At 39.8% G+C, this 23,849-nt stretch overlaps 1 protein-coding gene across 3 annotated transcripts; it reads left to right on the forward strand.

The window, feature by feature from the left end:
- Positions 1 to 958: 958 nt before the first annotated feature.
- On the forward strand, positions 959 to 23,424 carry helz2a (helicase with zinc finger 2a). 3 transcript variants are annotated; one of them, XM_042405612.1, is made up of 20 exons: positions 959 to 1,265; positions 2,584 to 4,169; positions 4,957 to 5,140; positions 7,430 to 7,537; positions 9,602 to 10,116; positions 10,218 to 10,856; positions 11,070 to 11,859; positions 11,995 to 12,070; positions 12,216 to 15,636; positions 15,804 to 15,889; positions 16,082 to 16,207; positions 16,289 to 16,441; positions 16,649 to 16,793; positions 16,881 to 17,012; positions 20,029 to 20,221; positions 20,698 to 20,844; positions 21,010 to 21,219; positions 21,338 to 21,494; positions 21,994 to 22,161; positions 22,471 to 23,424. In XM_042405612.1, the coding sequence occupies exons 2-20, from the start codon at positions 2,821 to 2,823 to the stop codon at positions 22,581 to 22,583; spliced, it is 8,712 nt and encodes a 2,903-aa protein (XP_042261546.1). In that variant the 5' UTR covers positions 959 to 1,265; positions 2,584 to 2,820; the 3' UTR covers positions 22,584 to 23,424. The 3 variants fall into 3 exon arrangements, with proteins under 3 accessions (XP_042261546.1, XP_042261549.1, XP_042261550.1); XM_042405615.1 differs by having other exon boundaries at positions 959 to 1,111; XM_042405616.1 differs by lacking the exons at positions 959 to 1,265; positions 2,584 to 4,169; positions 4,957 to 5,140; positions 7,430 to 7,537 and having other exon boundaries at positions 9,614 to 9,695; positions 10,027 to 10,116.
- The last annotated feature ends 425 nt before the right edge of the window (positions 23,425 to 23,849 follow it).

The following is a 23,849-nucleotide window of genomic DNA, read 5'->3' on the forward strand; positions in this document are numbered from 1 at the left end:
TAAGTAGCCTACCAAAAGTAAAAGTACTTATTTCAGATTGATATATATTTTACCACTGGATTATAATTATTGATGCACAAGCATCACTAGTGTCGCAGCTGGTAGTGGTAGAGCTAATTTGAACTACTTTACATACTGCCAGGTGGATTAATCCATAAAAAAAGGCTACATCAGAATTGATTATATTGTTTTACTAATCTGCTAAGTATAGTAAATAAAGTTGTCAGATACAAGTAGTGGAGTAAAAAGTACAATGTTTGCCTCCAAAATGTAGTGGAGTAGAAGTGTAAAGTAGCATAAAATGGAAATATTCAAGTGAAGTAGCCTATAGGCACCTCAAATTGTACTTAAGTACAGTACTTGAGTAAATGCATTCCACCACAATCTTGCAATCTTGGTCTTAAAGGACAGGTTCACAGTCTTTCAAGTCTGTCTTAAAACAACGGTCAGGAGCCCAAATGAACACTGGAATTGTTTTTTCTTGCTGTAATCATTCATAATGCACTTACAATGTAAGTCCACTTGATATGACTGACTCAGGCTGCTGAAGCCTCATATAAGCTTCACATCAACTTTTAAATATTTTTGCACATAATGACTGCGACTGAACACCAACTTACACCTCAGCACAGTCGCTTTAAGTGGTTTTTTTAGCTACTGTTGTTGACGTGTTTTATGTGTTTACTTATGCTTTTAGGTGTTTATGTGTTTATGAACAGGAGGAATGATTGCAAAGAAGAGAACCTCTTTCAGTGTTCGTATGCCAGCTACAGGAAAAGGTTTTTAGTGGAGGGACTGTTTTGGCTGTGCAGGAGCATGCAGCATCACAATGAAGCTATTGTTAAAAAGAGGAAGTCCTATCATTCTTACCATGGATGTGTGTAAGACACAAGGGGGTGGGTGGGGGGGGGGGTAGGTGGAGAGCGCATGCCTATCACTTTAATCCGATGCTGACGCGAAATATGAGAAACGAAACTTAGGTTAAACCAGCTCTTCTGGTAATCATACGAGGGCGCGACTCATCATAAAGGTTCGTGATAGCCGAGAGACTCCAGCTGTGCTCCGGTGCAGGGAGGGGTTCTGTCTGCCTTCACTCCGAAACCTCAGAGCCGTGAGTCCACATGATGCTGCACGTTCACACTGTTGTTGATCAGCCAAGTCTCACGTTAGCAGGACCTCAGTTATCCGCGATATTAAAGCCTCTGTAAACATCCGCATATCTGAATGTTTTGGAGCTACTGCTGAGCCGCTCAAACACTTTGACGGTAATTATTATTAATTTATTTATAAGTATTAATGCAATAATAATACTCATATTAATAATATCAAATGTATTGTTATCATTAGTAGTTGTTGTGGTATAAGTAGTAGATACTGGTACATGTACTTGCCCTAATAGGTCTACTAAACTTGATGGACAGTTATGGACATGGGTGTAGATTTTTTTTTTTAACAAGCAACAATCAGTTGTTTAATTTTTTTTTATTGTTGTCTTGATTGTTGCTGAATTGTAGGGCGTGTATTTTACAATAGTAAAAACTAGTTTAAAACCTTGCTCTAATATCACACCCTGGTATTTTGAGCCATTTGTTCCACTGACTTCATTCTGAGTGTCTGTGCTGCAACCTGCTATTGTATTTAAAAAATGCACAACTGCGCCATCTAATGGACTTAAGATGCAAGCTCCAGGGAGCAGACAGTCCCGATTTGCTTCAAATATATTCTGTAGTCATTTAGGATTTCTAGGATTAACTCTGATGTGGCATTTTATGATTGTTCATATCATCGGACTTACTTTAAAATAACAACATTTTGTGACCTTGGAATTCGAGGTTCTATTTGACTTCTCTGTGAAAACTGAGTGAGTCACATAATCAAAAACACTTGATTGGGGCCCAGTGTGGAGTTCTTTTAATCTGTAGTTACTAAAAACAAAAGGCTTCCTCTCTATTAACCTCAATGGACATGAAAAACATCTAAAAGTAAACATGTCTAGGTAATTTTCAAAGCAAAAACAATTGTAACAGAGTATCTGGAGGTCTTTAAAAGCATTGTATTAACTGTGTAACAGTGGGATTGATTCGACAGTGGATTGTGCTGCAGGAGGCTGTTTTAAGTGGCATTTCACTCAGCACCACCAGACCTGCAGCAAACACTGTCATTAGGAAGCTCATCAAGGGTCAGTTTTACTGCCGGAAAGTACTGAAATTGTGATACAATCATGAATAATTTTAGGTCATATTGTCCTTGCTGGTTTTCCATCATACCTTCATACATTGACCGGTATGATCGTGAAAGTTGCATTTTATGTGGTATTAAATAGGTCCTAAAAGTCTTAAATTCTTGGTCAACCCTGCAGGAACCCTGTGCAAGGTCACATGTCTGAAGCACCATATGACCTTAGCAACAAGTACACTTTGTGTCATTCCTGGCGGTCTATACCCTGAATGGTGATGTCATACTGCTTTTCTGCGGATAAATAATTATTTACCTAAAAAATGACCCTCTGTGATTTTCTGAATTAAATAGCATTCTTGAGCACAATTCTTATTATACTTTTTTCTCTGCTGTTTTCTCTTTTAGACACATTCTGGACATTTCTCAGATTTTGGCCTTCAGTTTTTCATAGATAATGACAAGTTAATCCAAATTAGCATTGTCAGAGATTCCTTTGTTTATGCTTCATCTGAGTCTATGTTTGACTGTAACCAGAAAACATACCAAAAACTACTGAAGCTTTGAGCCTATATTGCTACTATCTGCAGGACCATACGTTTTCCTGCATTCAAGTGCTGACTTTAGCATTATGCATGTATCACAATGTCAGCCATTGGGTCCAAACTGGCTCTTCTTTTATCAACACATGACCTCAAACTTGTATGCGCTAAATGCTCTGTCAGGGAGAAAGAAATTACATATTCCTTAAAATCAGTCCAGCACCAGTGTGCACGCAATATCCTGCTCTGCAGGGCAAAAGGTGGCAGCAAATGGAGGCCTGTTTCTAGACGGCCCGCATTTCCAAACCCTAGTCAGTATATGGGATGTTGGTTCTATGTGGAGGGCTCTGGTTGCACACAGCACAAAAACCGCTGCACCTTTGCCAGAAGTGATGAGGAAGCAGCAGTGTGGAACTTTGAAAAGCGTCAGGGATTAGACCACACTCTTCTCTGTAATCTTTTAGCTCAGTCTGAGAGAGGATATGATCAGTGTAACACATCTGAACCTCTGGGTGACATTTTGGATTTAGATTTGAAGGCTGTGTGTGATCTGTGCTCTTTTAAGGAGAATGAAATAACATACACAGTTAAGTCAGTTAGTCACAAGTGCAGTAGAAATCAGCTTTTAGTCAAAGCCAAAGCCTCTAACCAATGGAGGCCTGTCTCTCAGCGGCCTACATGTGGAAACTTTGGTCTAAATGTCCTTTACAAAGTGTGTAACTTCTATGTTGAGGGTTCTGGATGTACACAACACGGAGAAAAATGCACTTATGCCAGAAGCTGTGAAGAGGCCACTGTATGGAACTATATTAGAGAAAAAAAAATAGATAAAGATGAGTTAATCAGACTTGTAACTGAGTCTGAGCATATTTTGGAAACACCAGAAAGTGCAGCTGAAAGCATACTCCAAGAGTTTTCAGGGGAATTCATTGAGCTCTGTAAAGACTGCTTTCATGATCGTCCACAAAAATTAACAACCAAAAGGTGGAACGCCACTTGCTCAGCAGATGAAGCACACACCTGGAACCCAGTCTTAGTTTATCACCTATCAGAGAATAGCAGAAAGCACATCTACAATCAGGTGCGCCCACTTCCCAAAAACTGTCAGTTTAAGTACTGCAGTCATGTCAGGGAAGGCAAGCCCTGCTGGCATCAGGCCGGCCACTGTTCATCTGCCCAGAGCGAGGTGGAGATGGCTGTGTGGAAAGCGGAACAGAGCGGACTCACCGTCCGGCCTCATCTCCTTCAGTTGAACCAGCGGGAGCAGACACAGCCCAGACAGGTCACCATGTACTGCAAAGTCTGCCTCTTGGCCCTGTCCTCCCCAGAGAGCTTCTTCAAGCACTGCTCCTCTTTGGAGCATGCCCAGTTACTCTCTGATGACACCACCACCAAGTGGAAAGGACGACAGCCTCCACACAACCGCCGAGCTGAGTTTTGGCTGTGTGACAGGTAAACAACACTAGTCACCCTTACATGTTTTACTGCCATGCTGTAGATTCATGCAGGTTTTTTATAATGGCTATGGACATTTTGTCCTATTATGGGGCGTAATCCTAAAAAACCAAGAGCTTTATCCAGTTGCTTTACTAAAAATACCTTCCATTATCAAAATTGCATATACTTTTATGGGGCTCTCCCTCTTTCTCTGTTTTATCCTGTTTTAAGGAGGCTGGTGATATTCTATATTTTTGTTATTGTTAACAAATCCCATGAAAAGGCCAACAATAATAATGCGTTAGCTCATCTAACATTACTTTTTGACCTTTCCAGTCTGCCTGTGCTCCAAGCCCAACTTCCTGTTCAAGACATATTTTTCTATGTTCGGTGGCAGATTCATACACATTTGGTGCTCTAGGGAGTAATTCTGGCAGAGGGAGCTTTATGGCACAGAGAAATATCAGATATCAGACTTTGGATACACACAGAATATTTGTTAATGGGATCATTGCTTTGGTCTTTTTGTGTGATTTGCTGTTAAAAAAATAAACCTTTGTCAGACTTATCCTTTAAAGAGCAATGTTGTGTCCCACTTTCACACTACATAGTAATTTTACCTAAGTTTTGTGTATGTGGTTTAGGAGTATGTGGAGACCTCCAGGAACACCTCCAAAAATAGCAAAAAATTAGTAGTATAATTCTAAATGAGTATAAATCTTCAGAAAAGCATTTTGATGTCTTTTAAGTGTTTTTATTGTTCCAATGTTTGTTTTGTACTGAAATTGCCATTTCATCTTAGACCACAAACATGTGAGTATGGCAACAATTGTCCAAAAGCTCATTCTGTGGAAGAACTGCAAGAGTGGATGATGCGTGCTAAAGAAGAAGAGGAGATCAGACGTAACATTGAAGCCCAAGGTTACATGAGCTATAATGAAAGACTTTTGGAAGAATACAAAAACAGCAGCAATGAAGTGTACATTGTGAGTACGAGGCTCAAATCTTTTGTTTTTTCATTTTCTAATTCTGTTGAATATTGTTTATTTGGCAGGCTGTCAGGGTGGTTCAATCAAATGAGGGGCACACCATGTTCTCAAAGAGTCTTTGAATCCAGGCTTCATCGCATACACATCCTCTCAGTCTTTCTAAAGGTCATAGCAAACTTAATCATCCACTTAAAGAGGTGTTGTCAGCCCTGAAACGACACACAGAAACAGGACAGTGCATACATCCTGTAGTACATTCGCACATCAGACAAAACACAATAGATAAAATGGAAAAATAACAAGAGCAGCTGTTTAAAATAATTATTGCCTACTTTATAACCTCTATCATGTAACAAAGACAGTTGGTTAGTTGACCAAATACAATGTTATTTAAAGGATTACTATTACTAATATAATTATTGACAGTTTGATTAATTTACTCTTCAGTTCCTAACATAGACTGAATAAAAATAATGGACATAGCCACTGTGACGTCACCTATTGGTTTGTGGACTTGCGTTTTGAAGCCTCTAGTTTGGCATTTTGACCATCGCCATCTTGGATTTTTGGAGCCTGAAGTAATGAGAAGTGACCATATTTGGATGAGAGGGTGGAGCTGACCCTAACGATAGCTGCTGGCTTGGTGAACACATTATATTTACAGTCTATGGTTAACTGTGATCATGTAAATGCTAATTCTCGCTAGCGAAAAATGGGCGTAAAACCATTAAAACAAAATGAAAATTTCAGAAAAATTGAACGTATGACTCCTGAGATGGTCTCTTAGTACAACCAAATGCTGAACAAGACTATTTTAGGTGACCAAAATGTTTTTATGAACTGAAAACGCACTGAAATAGTTATGTCTACAGCTATGTCTATACTCTGTGAATCTGGGGTTATCTGAGCTATGTTTACATTACCTAATGAGCATCAGGCTGTCTGTCCCTGACGCCTGGGACAGACAGCCTGTGTGAACCTCAGCAGTGCATGTGCTTTGCTGAACTGCTGCATCTCACACGTTCGCAGCATCCACACAGACAGCATTGCTGCTGATAATGGCCATCAATAATAGCATGTTTCATATCATTTAATTATAAATTTTATTTATATTAAGTTTAGTCAGAAAACGATTAAGAAGCATTTGCTCAATTGTTAAAAATAAATAAACAATATGTGAGGTAAAAGCGGCTTTCTTTCTGATGGGCATGTCGGGGTTTGTATGGGGCTACTTCTGTCTGCCACATACACTCCTGAAAAGGGACATGTTTCTTTTTTTATTAATTCTATTAATCATTTCACCAGTTAAACCCTGCTGTCACCACTCCAAATGAAGAAAATCCCTCCAGACGACACCAAGTTCCCCAAACTAGTCAAAAACACTCCTACAAACAAACCTCCAAACTGTAAGGAGGGAAACTGACAACAAATAAGGAAAATAACAACACCAAATCTCCACCTGGAAGCAAGTGAAACAACAGGCAGAAGCCCCGGTTTAAACTAATATCACAGAAAGAGACAGGAGTCGAGAAAAGAAGCTCTGTGTGTCACCAACTCTCCGTACTGGAGTTCCCCACCAGAGAGGCTCCCTGCCCCGCCGTGCACCGCACAGGCAGACCTGCAGTGGTGACACTTCATGTCTGTGACATATTCTGCAGTTATAGAGATTGAAACTATAGTGAAAGGTGTGATGTTACTGGTATGTTGTCATATGACTGTCAACAGATCGTTTTCCCTGTCTCTTTCTGCTGAGAACTGCACGCATCACGCAGAGAAAATAGACGAGACCTCGAATCTCTAGATGATGCGATGCAACAGCCTTGTGTGAGACACGCATCTCAGACAGCTGTGTCGCTGCTCTAACCTGTTAACATAGGCAGCGAAATGAAAAGCAAGAGGTTCCGCCACGCACACACGCTGCTCACGCAGGCTGTGTGTCTCAGGTGTAAAGCATACCCTGATTTATTTGCAAATTTAAATCAAATGGGACCATAATTTACAAAATGAACATCATGCTGTATTGAAGAAGACTTGGAACTAGACATTGAGACCATAAACTCATTAGGAAACTGTTTACCGAGGTAATAAATCAAGTGAGAAGTAGGGCCATTTTCTCATAGACGTCATACTTCTTTTTGGAAACAGTGGAGTCGCACCCTGCTGGCAATTAGAAAGAATGCAGGTTTAAGGCACTTCCGCATTGGCTTCACTTTTCAAACCTGGAAATACCCACTTGGTTCCTAACCATTCAAAGTATTTTAATTCACTGTTTCATATTTTCAACAGATGTCAGAACAGGTGGATGATGTCAGCATCTCTTGTGATAAAGATTTAACTGTGGAGTGTGAACAGATCAATGCAACATTGCAATGGAACTTCCAAGTTGAAACAGAGGTAAGATTTTTAAATTGTATTGTTGTAATAAGGCATGGACATTAGTTATGTCAAATGCCAGACAGTAAAAATGTGTGAAATGTCATAAACTGTTATGGCGTGTTCTATGTCATACAGTATAGTCAGCCAGATTCTAGCTGTGTGATCTAATGGGGATGCCAGTCACAGGATCTTTTAGAGAAGACCTGTGCCCCTGTAAAAGAAGCTAACCCTCAACACAAAGCAAAGAAGGAGTCTGCTGAATATCTAACTTCATACAGACACTACAGTGCTACCTGTGTTTTTGTACATGTGCCATTCCACACACATTTTCAGTAAACAAGTGATAATTGAGCCACTTGTCCCCAGAATTGTGTGACAGCAAACAAAAATCTGTCCCCCTGACACTTACCACTTGGGTTTTATTTCTGTTGCTCCAGTCATCAGTTCTATCAGTTAGAATAACACTGTACTCACCAAAGTAATGCTCAGAACATGGCGACATCCCTGAAAATAAATCCAAAATAAGGGAAAGAAACACGAGCAGTAATATGATTATACCAGCCAGAATGTATAGCTAGCTAATGTAAGCAGAGAACTAGCAGATGGAGGTGCAAGTTAACTAAAGCTTTTTGGCTGCACCAGAGAGGAGTTAGGAGGCTCCAAAGAAGTGGTATACACCTCAGAGGCACTGGAAGACACAAAGGAGGAATTGGAAGGCGCTTGGCTGACAGGAATAACCTGCCCAAGAGGCACCGAACACAGAGCTGACTTGGACAAAATGTTTGGCAGTCCTGGGAGCAATTTAGCAAGCCAGGATTTGGACGATACTAACCAAATTGCTTTCTGAGTCTAAAGACACAGCTGGTATGTTTAAAGGCAGTTGACTGAGTACGGAATAAACAGGTTTACAGTCATCAGCAGGCAGGCAATAAGAACAGCAAACTGATCCAAATGATCTGAGGCAGGATGGCAAGCAAGACACATAATATACCAAGGTAACAGGTATCAGCCAAGTAATGAGTAAACAGATAATACAGTTATATACAGTTTGACTGGGGTAGAAAGGCAAAGAGCATTACAGATACCAACCATAGACTGTATATAAAGTTGGATGTAGCGCGGTGTAACATCACCCATTGGTTTGCATTGGAGCTGGTTTGAAATAACCTGACGTGCCAGACGGTTTGTTACACAGAACCATCTGAGAAGTCATCCTTGGAAACTGTTCTCCTCGAGGAGGAAAGGGCAGGCACTTTAAAAAAAAAACTTGGCAGGTGATTAAATGAACCATCTGTCTATCACTGTCTTACCTTACGAGGCTGCTGGATTTGCAAGACCACGCGAGAATCCTCTTAGGATGCGGATTTTTCCGTACCACCGGTGGTTCGGACACAAGCACATAACTTGAAGCCTGACAGGATGGATTCTCACATGAAATCATGTTCTTGCCAATCCAGCTGACTCGCAAGCAAAGGTTTGAAACCCAGAGTTGCTGCTCATGGTCAGCACCATCTTTTCCGTTTGGAGCCAGGACCTTCCAAATAAGGAGTGCGGCGTTGGAACACTGAGTGTTGCACGCTTGGACTAACATTAGCTAACTAACAAGGCAGGTATTGTTATTAAGTAACATTAAACTTAGTGAAATATTGCGACCATAGTCTGACTCAGTGCAAGTCCTGGAGCCGGGGAGAGCAGCAGATGAGCCAACTGCCAATCACAGCTGTCAATCAACGCCTACAAGACAGACATCAAAGCTGCTATAAGTCTTCAAATCTTCTTAACAATTTTCTGGGGCCAGCATCTAGTGACCATGAGTGGTACTGAATTTTAAGGTCCTTCTGCATTGCCTTCAATTTCAAGCTGGGGTTGTTGCCACTTGATACCAACAGCATTATATGTCGAACAGTTGACCTGCAATGGGCTGGCAGGAGTTAAATGCCACCTTTAAGCCTTAGCGTAGCTACTGTGCTTTGTTACTCTTCTGTGTCAGCTTGATGTTCACATAATCTTCAATCTTCAAATAATTTTATCATTAATGTCCTTGTCATTGTATGCTTAATTACCTCTTTTGTGTATGTACAGAGACAGCTTGTGCACGTGGCGCTGTTGAAGCAAGAACCAGGAGCATCATTTACACTTGATGACATCAGTTTAGCGCCCTGCAGCCACTCCCCGGGTGAACACTTTTTGAATGAAGACATGACCTATGACATAACTGTGTCTTTCACATGTATCAATCCAGGCCTGTATGAACAGTGGTTAGTGCTAGATTTTAACATGAGACCAGTGCTCTTGAAAAAACTCAGAGTAAGAGTGGGCCAGCCATCATTGGATGACACCGAACAGCCTTCTATGAACCCTAGAGCTGTCTTTCAAAGTGTTGAGCGTTGGCATCGCGGGAACAGGGTTATCATCCCATGTTCTACCAGGACAGAAGAACAGGAGGAGCTGTGTAAGGAGTACAAGCCTCCTCAGATTAACTTTCTGTTTAAATCCTCCTATAACAGCCAAACACCTCTGAATCATGAGAACTACAAAGAAAGTATGCACCACTTCCTTTACCAAGAGGAACGGGCAGAGGACCAGGTTGTTTCAAGGTAATATACTGTTCTGTATCTGTGTCCCTTTCCTTTTATGATGTTTGGAATTTGCACATATTTGCAAAACAATGACTATGTTTTTTTCTTATTTACTTTAGACTAAATGTTTGTGGAGAAATTAAAACATCGGATAAGCTGGACAGTACACAGTGTGGCATGATAAGTGCTCCTCGAGGAGAACTGTTCTGTTCCATCTCGATTCCCTGTAATCTCACCCCGGACACCCCTGAGGGACGGGTACTGAAACGAAGCATCAAGTCTGGCCTGATAGCCCCTTTATCTTCAAGTGGTCGAAATTCCAAGGTCTATGAAGCCAACATCCTGCAAGACAAAACAAGTGAGAACAAAATGTATTTGCAACTGTCTAAAAAATGTTGCTCTGATCTTATGCTCAAAAGCAATGAATCGTATCAAATGGAAGTGCAGTTTCAGCTGGACCGCTACAGCTTCTGCACCATGCACAAGGCTGTAGACCTCCTTCATGATACAAAAAGAGTGCTACCAGACCTTAAAAACTGTGGTGTTCCTGTGAATGACATCCACCATGAGAAGTTGAATGTAAAACAACAGTCAGCAGTTGACTTTATCACTGGGAATTCCAGTGGTCAAAACTGTGTGGCACCACTCCTAATTTATGGACCATTTGGAACTGGGAAAACATTCACCCTTGCTACAGCAGCCAGACAGCTTTGTAAGCAGCCTCACAACAAAGTGCTAATTTGCACCCACACAAACAGGTAATACATACTATTGAAAATGTATTGAAATATTGATTGATTGATTTATGTGGGCATATAATCCCCAAGTAAATTTTTAAATTCATGTGTTAATTTGAAATTGCTAATCTATGTTCAACTCTCTTAATACGCTCTAAACTGTTCTGCTGTAAAGAAGTTTTAATATAGCGACATGACTGTAGTTTTGTCTTTGTTATTTTTGTTCCCTTTCAGTTCTGCAGATCTGTATGTCAGAGATCACTTCCATCCATTCATTGACAAGAAAAATGATGGGATGAGGCCAATTCGAATAAAGGCAAACCAAAAAAGTGCTTTGTTTGCCACAGATGAGATCACTTTGAAATACTGCTTTCTTTCGGAAGACAGACAGTTTCTACCACCGACAAAAGCTATTCTAGATTGCCACAAAATAGTCATAACCACCACAACAATGGCAAGACATTTTCATGACCTGAAACTCCCAGAGGGCTACTTCACCCACATTCTAATCGATGAAGCCTCTCAGATGCTAGAATGTGAAGCCTTGATTCCCCTAAGTCTGGCTGGGCCAAACACGAGAGTTGTTTTAGCAGGAGATCATATGCAAATGGGGCCAAAGCTTTTCTCAGTGGATGATCATCACCGTTCAAACTACACACTCCTTAATCGCTTGTTCCACTACTATCAAGACCAAAAGTGTGATGCTGCCCAAAAAAGTAGAATCATTTTCAGTGAAAACTACCGCTCAACCAAAGAAATTGTGGAGTTTGTATCCACTCATTTCTATGTTGGTAAAAATGATGTTATCAAAGCTGCTGGAAATATTCCAGCTCCTGCCTATGGCCATGCCCTAAAGTTCCACCATGTTCGGGGAGAGTGTCTCTTGGACACTGTGTCTATGTCTTGGTATAACAAAGAAGAGGTTGCCACAGTGGTTGAAGCAGTAAAAGAGATTCTCAAACACTGGCCATCCACATGGGGAACCAACCAAGGCTCAATCTGTGTTCTATCAGAGGGATGTCAGGTAAATTAAAACAAATGACTTACATCAGTGATACAGGGAAAATTTCTATATGTATGTGTTGGCACACACTGTCAGATATGGTCAGAGTTGTAGGCTAATAGTTTAATTATCTTAATTGTTTATTATGGTTCATAGGTTCGACGAATTCGGACAGCGCTTGCGAAAAAAAGCCATGTGAAAGTCCATGTCGAAAATGTTTCAAATGTGCAAGGTAATTTTAATTTAGCTTTAAGAACTCCAGTATGATTATTCCATTATGTTAGACATAAAGGATACCTGTCTGTATACATTAATATCACCTTTCATGTATCTTATTGTCATTTTATATAATAAAACTTCTATTCGTGTGTCAACAGGCAGACAGTTCAGGGCAGTCATAATGACAGCTGTGCAAACACGTGACAGCCTAAGAACTTCTCACCTGCCTGGCCTGGAGCTGTTCAATGATGCCCGTGTGTTAAACACTGTGATGACTAGGGCTCAGTCCCAGGTGGTTGTGATTGGAGATGCTGCTGCCCTCTGTTGCTTTGGGAAATGCTCAGGAATCTGGAAGAGCTACATAGAACATTGCATCAACAACAGCGGTGTTGCACCACAGCATTTCACCAAAGATTTCTTTGAAAAAGATGTTATGGAAACTGCAAGGTTTCAAAAGCCTGAACATGTGGATGAGAGCAGCACTCTCAGTGATTCAATTCTTCAAGAATTAAAAGATGAATATGAACAGCTGAGAACAGAATGTAGTTCAGACAAAGACTGCTGTGAATTTCAAGGCTTCAGTCACCACAAGTCAAGCTCATCATACAACATCACTGATGATGACACAGATGTTTTGGAGTTATGTAAAAAACATCCAGAGATGTACCAGCAAGGAAAGTTGGTCAGGGAGTCATATAACAGAGGTTATGTCATACCATATAATAGCCCCACTAGACATGTAAGCCTAAAGGGAAGGGAAAACCTAGGTAAGGCCTTCTCTGGAGATGAGGTGGTTTTACAAACAGCAAGAGTGGTCAACATCACCAAGAAAGCTGAATCAGCCCGTGTATTAGTGTGCCTGCTTGAGGATGAAGATTACAGCAAACCAAGACAGAATTCTGACACATTTGTAAAAAGATTGATGATGCCCATTACAAAAACTGCACCAAAAGTGTGCATACTGATCAGCAAGAAAAAACGTAACTTCATTCCAATATGGGAGCAAATTGATGGACAGTGGACGATTGCCAAATCTGAACGTCTCAATGAAAAACTCAAACAGAACAATGTATTTATGGTGCAGGTGATTGGCTGGAAAGAAAATTGTTTATTTCCATTGGGGAACGTGACAGGTATTCTTCCAATTGGAAGATCTTTGGTTGATGGACTAAGGGTACTGAATGAAGAATTCAAAGTTGCACCCACTCCATGTCACTCAGACAAGAATTTCTCCTTGGCAGAAAAAGACAGGACACACAGACAGGACATACGTGAGGTAATCACTTTCACTGTGGATCCAGAAGAAGCAACAGACTTGGATGATGCCATTAGTGTCAGGGATATTGGAGACCAGTATGAGTTGGGAGTCCATATTGCAGATGTGGCAAGCTTTGTGAGTCCAGGAGATAAATTAGATGAGGATGCAAAACAACGGGGTGCTACATATTACCGCAGTCGGGAAGAACCCATTCATATGTTCCCCAAAGACTTAAGCACTGGACGCTTTAGTCTTCTGGCAGGTCAAGATCGCAGGGTGGTTTCATTAATGTTCAAAGTAAACAAGCAAACACATGAAGTCATTGGAAAGCCTGAATTCCAGCTGTCACTGATCAAGTCTAATAAGCAGATGTCTTATGAAGAGGCAGAGGGCATTATCTCTGAAAGATATGGACAGAGACCTAAATTTGATACAGTAGAAGATTGTGTCTCTGTGGCTTATTGTTTGGCAAAAGCTCAAAGGAAGTGTAGACTTGTGGACTGGGCTTATGCTCAACCTGATGATCATCGATTGCCAGGGAAGCGCAAAGCCCATCTGATGATTGAAGAGCTAAGTGTGTTATTCAACAAACATGCATCTGAGACTTTGATGAGTTCAGAAAAAACAATGAATTACACACCCCTTCGCTGTCAGGCAAAACCAGATCCCGAAAGAGTTAAAGATTTCAAGCAGAAATGTGGAGAATTCATACCACTGTCTCTACATATTCGGCACCAAGTTCCCCATGATGAACAAGTCCCAAACTGTGGAAACTTCCGTGTACTCTCAGAAGTGTGGAAAGATATCCAGTCAGCTGCCAGAACAGATGATATAGACCAAATGGTGGATCTCGTTGCAGCAGATGACATCCACCCACTGCTCCAGCCAGTCATAAATCAGTTCAGAAAGTGCCTTAGTAAAGCTTCCTGGAGCGTCATCCATTCCAACTCCTCCCCCGAGGCAGAAGTTGGGCACTATTCTCTTAATGTTAAGTATTACACACAAGCATCCTCACCGATACGGCGGTACATGGACATTGTCTTGCAAAGACTTTTGCACTCCATCATATGTAACACGGATGTCCAGTACACTCGAACAGAGATTATGTCTCTGTGCAATCAATCTGAGCACAACGTCAAGAATGCCAAGGAGTATGAACAGAAGGCTGAGAAAATCTCCTATGCAGTGAGCATGATAAAACAAAGTGCTACAAAGCTAGCATTTGTTGTTAGTGCAGATCCTAACAGAGAGGGTTTTGCAGTGTCATTTCCTTTCAACAAGAACATATTTGCAGAGAGTTTATCAGTTATGTACAAAGATTTACAGTTGGATGACCAACCATCTTTCGATGAAGCAAATCACTGCATCACTCTTAAATGGAAAAGGCGGATCTATGCAACTGACACCATGCAAATCCACCATGAGTTGAAAATGCTGCCAGACTGTACCCCCTGTGTTGAGCTTCCACTGACAATATGGAAAGCCCTGGTTGATGCAATTGCTGATGAAAAATGGGATCATGCAAAGTCATTCATAAACAACGCTAATACAAAGCAACTGGAAAAAGAGAAGACTCAGCCAGAATCTTCTCAGGTGCCTCAAGCCGAAACTCACACATATACCTCTGAGGAAGATCACCATGTTGACTTTGAGCTTCAGTTGCAGCTGGGGGACACCCTTCAGATCCAAATGACATCAGAGGTTAAAAGAGGTTATCCCATGCCTGCTGTTCAGTTGGTGCACATTAAGCCCAAGTTTGAAGTTTGTGTGGAACATGTCCACAGCCCTATCACATGCTTCTCCAGATGTGCAGATGATCCATCAAGGACTCATTATAGTGACACCGAGGAGTATGTCCGGATCTGGAAACCATTGTGTGAGATGGAATCTGCTGCAGCTGCAGTAGACGAAAGTGACAGCATAATTATTGAGAACCTGGTGGTAAACTTCATCCAGGAGCAGGAAGGCACACTAACAGGAAGCTTCTTCTTACCCCTTGCATGGATCAATGAATGGGCGATTGAATGCAACCTTTCAAAGTGCTTACTGTGCATTCGGAAAAGAGGTTTGAAGTTGACTTCAACTCTGGAACATTCTGCGCTAGTGGACCCAAGAGAGTTCACATGGGTGGCGCATGCTGTCACGAACAAAATAGAACAATCTAAAAACTTCAGATCTCCTTCTTCTTCTTCTTCTTCAAATGATGGAACTACAGTGAAGTTCTATGTCAGTCACCTACCGATGGAGACCATTCCTGACTGTGTGTTTCAGAAAGACAAACGTTTCACAGTTGAAATAATCCCAAAGCTCCTCCCTGACATGTAGGTTCCAGTGTAGCTCACCTTTACCTAATCAATGTAACACTGCTTACAGTTTGATTTCATTAAATTATTAATTATTAAGTATTTTATTAAGTCTGACAGCATAGAACATGTATTTTTCATTTTTGAATTAAACTGTTTCATTAAAGTTTCATTATTTTTTGCAGACGGAAAGAAAATGCTGTGGTCCGCATTCTGTCTGCATGTGATCTTGTCAAGAGTATTGCACTTGGACAACACATTCCAAAAGAAGGTATGTCCATTAGTCGGCAAATAGTTGCCTAGATTTTAACTATTTGTATCCATGTGTCTCACTTACAATACAAAACACAGACAATACATTGCACTTTTTTTTTTAAATTTATTTTGCTTGGAGCAAAATAAATTATAAATTATATTATAAATTGTCAAGTCACTCAAAACCTCTCTCATTTTGTCTTTGCAGTAAAGACAAACTTCTACAACACAAGGAAGGAGCTACCATTCAGACTGCCAAATCTCAATCAGAGTCAGCATAAGGCTGTGAACAAAGCTCTACATGATACATTCACAGTTATACAGGGACCACCTGGTAAGAGCTACAAATGGTATTCACCTTGATGCTTCATGTTTTCTGCAATGGCTTAAGCCTTTTTCCCCACTTGTCTCTTAGGAACTGGGAAGACAGTAGTAGGTGTGTACATAGTGTACCGTTTCTTTGAGCTGAACTCTAAGAACCAAAGGAAATTTGATGACCCAAAGGAGAACAAGAAACAAGTTATTCTCTACTGTGGACCATCTAACAAGTCTGTTGATGTTGTTGCAGGCAAGTTACTTTGTGTCTTTGATGAATCCATGTTGTGTGTGTGTGTGTGTGTGTGTGTGTGTGTGTGTGTGTGTGTGTGTGTGCGTGCGTGTGTGAGTAAGAATGTATGCAAATAAGTGGCAATAAAAAGGAAGTGATTGGTCCTCATTGCACCCATAGATAATTGGCTCCTGGTGTACGTGTGTGTCTTTTGCTGTTGTAATACAGAGTACCTGTTGAGGTTTGGGGACAGCCTGAGGCCCCTCAGAGTCTACAGCCAACAAGTGGAGATGCTTGATTACCCTTATCCGGACTACATCCTTCAGTTTTCCTGTAGGACATCCCGCCAAGAACGCGCCAAACCAGAGCTTCGGTATTGTAATCACACCAGTTAATGACACTCAGTTTTTAAATGTGCTTTATTATTCATTTACACTGGCATATTTTACATGGTTTTTAGGAGTATCACTCTTCATCACCTCATGCGACAGGAACAAAACCCTCATTCAGGTCAAATAAGAGATTTTGACACGCGCATTCAACTTGCCCTTGAGAAAAAAGGAGAACAGCTGACTTCTGAAGAGGTGAAAAAGTAAGTTCAAATGCACACATTATTGGAAATAATCAAAAGTTGTTGGTGAGTTTTTTGGTGAGTGTTACTCTGTGTGTATCCTTGAGGTCTAACAAACATGTCGAATGCATTTCCTTTCTCATGAAACTTTGCAAAGCCAATTTTAAAAACACTATAAATTCTGCATTGTTTGCAAGGGGGACGCAAAAATTCTGTAATTTAAATCTTTTAGTAGTACCTTTCTTATCCCCTTCAAAGTATTCCCCTTGAGAGGCAATATACTTGTCCCAGCACTTCTCCCATTACTGGAAATATTTCCTTTTGTCATCTTTTGTCACCATGTCAGGAGCCTCCTGCATTTCTTCTTGGATTTCTTCCACAGTGGCAAATCTTCTCCCTTTCAGTCCAAATTCATAGGCCTAGGCTACCTAGTGGGAAATCTGACACCCTACTCTTGTGCTTCCGTGGCTTCCAGGAATTTTTTGGTCCCCCCTCATACATCCCTGTTTACTATAAGCAATGATCTACAGCCACCTGTAGATCATTGGAATAGTGTTAAAAAAAACTCCACATGGTACCTTTAAAGTTTGGCCCAAACTGTATGAAGCTTCTTTCCTATCTAACCATTTGACCTGTGCATGGATCCATCCTTTTCTTCATTTTGTGGTGGAGGGTTTTTTTTCTCTTCTCTAATAGAAAAATAAGTTATTGACAGTCCTCATTTTATGACATGCTCTTCATCATCACGCTTTGTCAAAGATCTAATATCAGTCTATTTTATCTATGCAATGTTTAAAACCTTCTTCTTGTCAAGGGTTGTTGGAAAATGTCAAAATCTATTTGTTGGATTAGCTTTACTGTGTAATGAGTCAAGCTTTCATTAGCTGACCTTGCTGCATTGTCATCATTTACTCTGGTTGGTTCACAATAAAGGCCTACCACCACCTTCACACTAAAACATGTTAATTGTGAAAGATAATCAGGAAGTGTTTTGTTAGTATCAACCGGAGCAATAATCATTACCATTTGTTAATGGCAGCAAAGACCTGGGACAATTAAATAAGGCAATATTATGCACAGGGCATCAACATATAAATAAATGTCAGTAAACTATGGAAACGTATACAAGCATTCATACCCACACTCACAAGTCAGGTAGCTGATGAAACCCGTAGAAAAGTAAAATGAATACCGTATGTTGTAACTTACTGCTCTCTCACATCAGCAAAAAATCCCTCTCACACCTCCAGCTCATCCAAAACTCTGCTGCTAGGATTTTAACTCAGTCTAGGAAACTTGATCACATTTCACCAATCCTGGGTTCCCTTCACTGGCTACCTGTTGCTTTTAGAATAGATTTTAAGATTTTATTGATTACTTACAAAACCCTGAGAAGCCTCACCCCAAGCTATTTATCAGATCTCCTTCCTGCTCCCTGAAATCATGGGATGCATTGCTTCTTGTTGTTCCAAGGTCCAGACAGATTTGATTTGCTAAGGGGATAGAGCCTTTGCAGTCAGGGCTCCTAGACTTTGGAATGACATTCTGTTTTAATTGTAAAGAACTTTGTTACTGTGTTTTGAAAAGTGCTATATAAATAAAGTTATTATTATTATTGATCTACATTTTAAATTAATTAATCTTTTTTAGCTATGCAAATCTTTTGATCATTACAGCTTAGCTAAGATTTTAAAAGGGACCTATTATGCTTTTCTTTATTTTCAGTGATATGTATAATGTAACAATGTCGGATGTTCACACTAAAGTTGCTTAAGTGTCAAATAATGAGGTAAATGTATGTAGAAGTAATCCCAAGCCACTTTTACACAGCCTGTTCAAGGTGGGAATGCTGCACCTTTATTCCGCCCCACTATTCTGTATAAAAGGTATGGACACAGAGTGGGGGGTTGGCAGAGTTGCTCCACCAATAAGCTGGCTACAGAGGTAGTCACAGAGCCAGATTAACGTCTATGTAAAAGGGACAGCCGGCATGGCCGGACAGGAAGCTGATGCTGTTTAAATTTCATGCCTCTGAATCTCGAACACTGGTATGCTATGTAAAAGCACACATGGGTGCGGTATTATGCCGGCTTTGTTTGATTCAGTGTAAAAAAGCAAATATGGCTAATGATGGATCTTCTTTACAGCTAGTAATGCAGGATCTCTGTACAAAAGAGCCTCTCGTGAGCAAAAAGCAGCGGCTTCACACTGCTCTGAACACTCGGTTTCCAATGTTTTTTCTTTTTTCAGTGCACCAGTTCACTGCTCCACTCTGCTAACATTATGACATTTTCCCATTTTTTGGGGGGTAGTCATGCTGAGCTATGACTTGAGTCGAGCTGGCATGCTGTGAGTGTTTTTCCATTACAGAGCAGGCAAAGTAAAATAAGTAGTTTACCTGTTGGAGGTGTGCTGGTCGCCTGTAGCTCTTCATCAAACATCATCATCACTGTGGTTGTTTCTGCTTGTACTATTCCTCCCTGCATTATTTCTAACTGATCGCTCAACAAAGAGCTCCAAATATCTTCATATGTTATTGTGTCAACTGGTTTTTAGCACCGCTAACAAAGCTCTGCTAATTCAGTTTTCATTACCTGTTAATTCTTCACAATAAAATCCTTAATCTGGAAAGCATCAACTCCAATGTGGCTTCAGAAATACACCTGATTTCATTTATGAAAAGTGTAAGACTTTGTTGTAAGAACTGAAATCTCAGACTAAATGTTAAAAATCTCAGGGCACTTTTAGTCAAAGTGAACGTATGAGTTTTTTCTAATGTCCTTTTGATCATTATTCTATGACAGAATAAGGATCCAGGTTCTAAAAGGGTTCTAAGAATGAGCTTGTCCATGTTAATCTACCATTACAAGACATGTTTTTGTATGTTTCATACCAAACATCCCATGAATAAAAATAATAGAAGAAAGGAAAAAGTAAGAATAGAAAAAAATAAGAAGGCAAAAAGACCAGACCAGATCAGTTTGAATTGAAGAAATTTATTTGCAACCCTAACTGTATGGATTGTTTTTCCTCCTAGATACAAAAATCTTCTCAGAGATGCTCGGACATATGAACTTGAGCGGCATGACATCATACTGTGCACATGTACACAGTCTTCCACTCCAAGCTTGACTAAGACAGTCAGTGCACGTCAGATCCTCATTGATGAATGTGCAATGGCCACTGAACCCCAGGCCCTGATTCCATTAGTCTGCAACAATCCAGAAAAGGTGTGTTTTTCATTTAATGATCAGTATCATGCTCCTGCTCTCTAGGAACACTTTTTTTAATGTGTCTGTATGCTAATGATGCAAAATATTGCTTTCTCTGAGCCCTGATTCGTAAAAATACTGCCTGAAGTCTGAAATTACATTTTTAAAGCAGAATGAGTCCATTTCTGCAGAATGAGTTAAAATTTGCAGAATCCCGTAAGACTGGTGTAAAAATATGGTAGTTGTGACAATATATATATAAATGAACAATGTTTTTTTAGTAAATGCATTTGTTGTAATCATCACCAGAATACAGTTCCATTAGAAGTATTTCATCCTGCATCCTTCTGCATTTTTTGCTAAGATGAAGAGGATGCTTTTTTGTTATAATTATATGCAGATTATTAGCTTTCATTGTTGTGTTTGTATATTCCTGTACAATGCATATAGATCACACTTAATTTCACTCAGATGTCTTACAATATCATTTTCAGATTGTTTTGATTGGTGACCACAAACAGTTACGACCCATTGTGAAGAATGAGCGTGTAAGGAAGCTGGGGATGGCCAAGTCTCTGTTTGAACGCTACTATACAATCCACAAGAAGAGGGCGGTGATGCTGGACACACAGTACAGAATGGTGAGAACATGAAATATACACTATGTTAACACATATAGCGTATAGTGTGTATCTCATACAGCGTATTCTATATATTAATGTGTATATGTACTGTGGCAATATTTTATGACTATATGTCTTTGTTTAGTGTTTTAAATTGTAATTATAAATGATGTGCCTTCATAGCATGAGGACATATGCGAGTTCCCATCAAATGAATATTACAATGGAGAGCTGAAAACTGGTGTGGAGCAGCCAAACAGTGTCCTGCGTGTTGACAACAGAACGATGCCAATCGTTTTTGGGCACATCCAAGGAGAGACCATCAGTCTGGTTGTGAACACAGCCAAGGGCAACGAGAACTCTAAAGCAAACCCGAAAGAGAGAGACAAAGTGGTACAGTATTAGGCACCCTTGCTTTTCTTTATTGATTTTAAACAGTAATAATAAAATATAGGGGTAAAAGTTACCATAGAGTCATTAAGCTAATAGTAATGATTTGGTTCTTTTGCAGATTGAGATAGCTGAAATGCTGGTGAAGAAAGCCAAAATCGAACAGAAAAGTATTGTGATCCTGTCGCCCTATAATGCCCAAGTATCAGAAATCAGAGATGAGCTGAAGAAGAAGAAAATGGATCAAATCACAATTACCACAATCACAAAAAGCCAAGGTGACAGTGTACCTTTCTTCTACCTCTGAACAACAGATCCTGCACTGAAAGTAAATACGATGGAAAAGTATCCAGAGTAAAACTACTCATTATGAAGAATTGTTCCTTTCAAATGATTAAATGTTAACATGTAACTAGTATTTTCATGTTTGTCCCAGTGGTGCTGAGTCTAACTACTCCCTGCACTGCTGCATAGTTGAAATTAGCAGTGTTTCATATTTTATAACCAGATCTCACATTTTGATTATAAAATTATAAAATAAAAATGTAATTAAATAAAAAGTACAATATTTCACTTCAAAATGTAGTTGAGTAAGTCTGACAAAATGGAAGTATTTAAGAAAATGTGCCCGCCTGTTGCCCCTGCTGATGTAGTCATATTTTTTCATGACATATAAATGTCAATCCCATGATTCATCTGGGATTCCAGTGCAGCACAGAAGAAACCAGAGAAAACCCTTGTATAGTGATGGCTCATCATGAGCATTTTGTCTTCTAGGAAGTGAATGGCGTTACGTCATCTTATCGACTGTGTGCTCTGTGCCAAGTGAAAAAATTGAGAGTGAACCAGACAGAGCCTGGCTGTCCAAAAATCTGGGATTTGTGGGCGATCCTAACCAGATCAATGTTGGAATCACCAGAGCCAAGGAGGGATTGTGCATCATTGGTGAGATACTGTAGCTCATCTCTTTTTTTCTGCCTATGCTCAAGGCTTGAGTGATCAAATGACTTGAAGAGATAAAATAATGCATTTACTTATCTGACCTCTGCTGACACTTTGGCTTGGCTATTTTTTGCTATTTCATATCATGTTAGTAGGCTGAGGGATCTGGGGAACAGATATCTCCATACATAAAACTTACTATGTAGTTATAATAATACATAAAATGTACATCAAGTAGTATTTAAGAGTTACTGTATTCTGATTGCTGTTCCTGTGTAGCTTCATAACTCAAACGTGTCTGTCCTCTCAAAGGGAACCAAGAGTTGCTCAACTGCAGTAAAGCTTGGAAAAAGCTCCTGGAACACTACAGGCTTCGCAACGCAGTGACAGATGCAGACAAGATTTCAGTGCAAGATGCCAGATAGCTGATCTCCTTTATCCATGTTAAGAGACTTGATCTCTACAAGCCATAGATCAGAACTTTTACACTGACTCAACAGCATAACTTCATGATATATATATATTTCATGCTTTTTCTATGATGTCGCAATAACTTTGCAGATTTGGGGGTTTTGATATTGTATTTGACCATAGACTGTATATATTTGACACAGTTGTTTTTGTTCTGATTTATACACCCCTTTCTCTTTTTAAAATATGTATGAATCTGTAAATAGGGAATCAATAGGGAACAACTACTATATCAACTGTATCTATATTTTTTGTTGGACATTTTAAATTCTAAACCTTCATGTTAAAAAGACTGAATAGTCTGTTCTTTCTTTTGTATTTTTCATTTTTGTTACTGTAAGTATAAATATTTCATTAAAGAATTTAAGAGTTTTATCACACAGTGCTGATATTAACTGTGGACAGTTGATGAAAGACAAGAGTTCAGCTCTTATTGTTTGGATCTTTTAATTCATTTTTAGTTTTAGTTGAAATGTAGAGAATTACCAGTGTATGAAGTCACCTTCAGTGGGCCATCATTCCTGTATACTGATGAGTGAGCCAGCATTTATTTCCAGTGCAGGACAGCTGGTCTTAACTTTTCAGCTGCCTCACCACTCAGTGAGCTGAGTCTGCAGTTTTTTATGTTTAACCTTCTATAATATTGTTATTGATACATTTTAATGTCATATATTCAGGGAGTAGCTTTGGCTACAGAAATGTTTATAAAAACGTTTTGCATTGTGTTAAATTTTAATTGTTGAGCCATTTCTGCATCCAGTGATTTTAATAAATGTGTGTAATTGTACAAAAACATTTAATTGTCTTGTGTTGGTTCTGTGTGAATGGAATTTATGGGATTTTCACGCATTTAGTTTCAGTAATTTAGTGTAGGTATGGGATTGGAGCCATAGATAGTAGATAGTCTATTGTCTTATCATTGTAATAAGGGAAGTTTTAATAAATGAAATGTCGAGCTGGGAACCTTATGACCAAACCACACGTGCCCCTCCCTCCTGCTGGAGCCATGATCAGACTAAACACAAACTGAATTTTTGCCTTTATTAGCAACACTGACCACTTTGTTCTCCCCAAACTATGATGATGTCAAGCCACTGGTGGAGAAAAAAAGCTGAAATATTTAAAGAAAAAAAGTCCTGATGTTGTGAGACTAAAGTTGTAATTTTGAGGAAAAAAGATGAAAATGTAGTCTTCTATCAGTACTGTTAATGGAACCAGTC

Source organism: Thunnus maccoyii, chromosome 3, assembly GCF_910596095.1.
Source record: "Thunnus maccoyii chromosome 3, fThuMac1.1, whole genome shotgun sequence".
In the NCBI taxonomy this organism is placed as follows: domain Eukaryota; kingdom Metazoa; phylum Chordata; class Actinopteri; order Scombriformes; family Scombridae; genus Thunnus; species Thunnus maccoyii.

What these genes read in the sequence shown, in the direction of transcription:
- helz2a (XM_042405612.1), top strand. Translation starts at nt 2,821, where the DNA reads ATGTCAGCCATTGGGTCCAAACTGGCTCTTCTTTTATCAACACATGAC. An exon ending in CGCGCCAAACCAGAGCTTCG is followed by an intron (nt 16,794 to 16,880) that starts GTATTGTAATCA and finishes CATGGTTTTTAG; the next exon opens with GAGTATCACTCTTCATCACC. An exon ending in ACTTCTGAAGAGGTGAAAAA is followed by an intron (nt 17,013 to 20,028) that starts GTAAGTTCAAAT and finishes TTTTCCTCCTAG; the next exon opens with ATACAAAAATCTTCTCAGAG.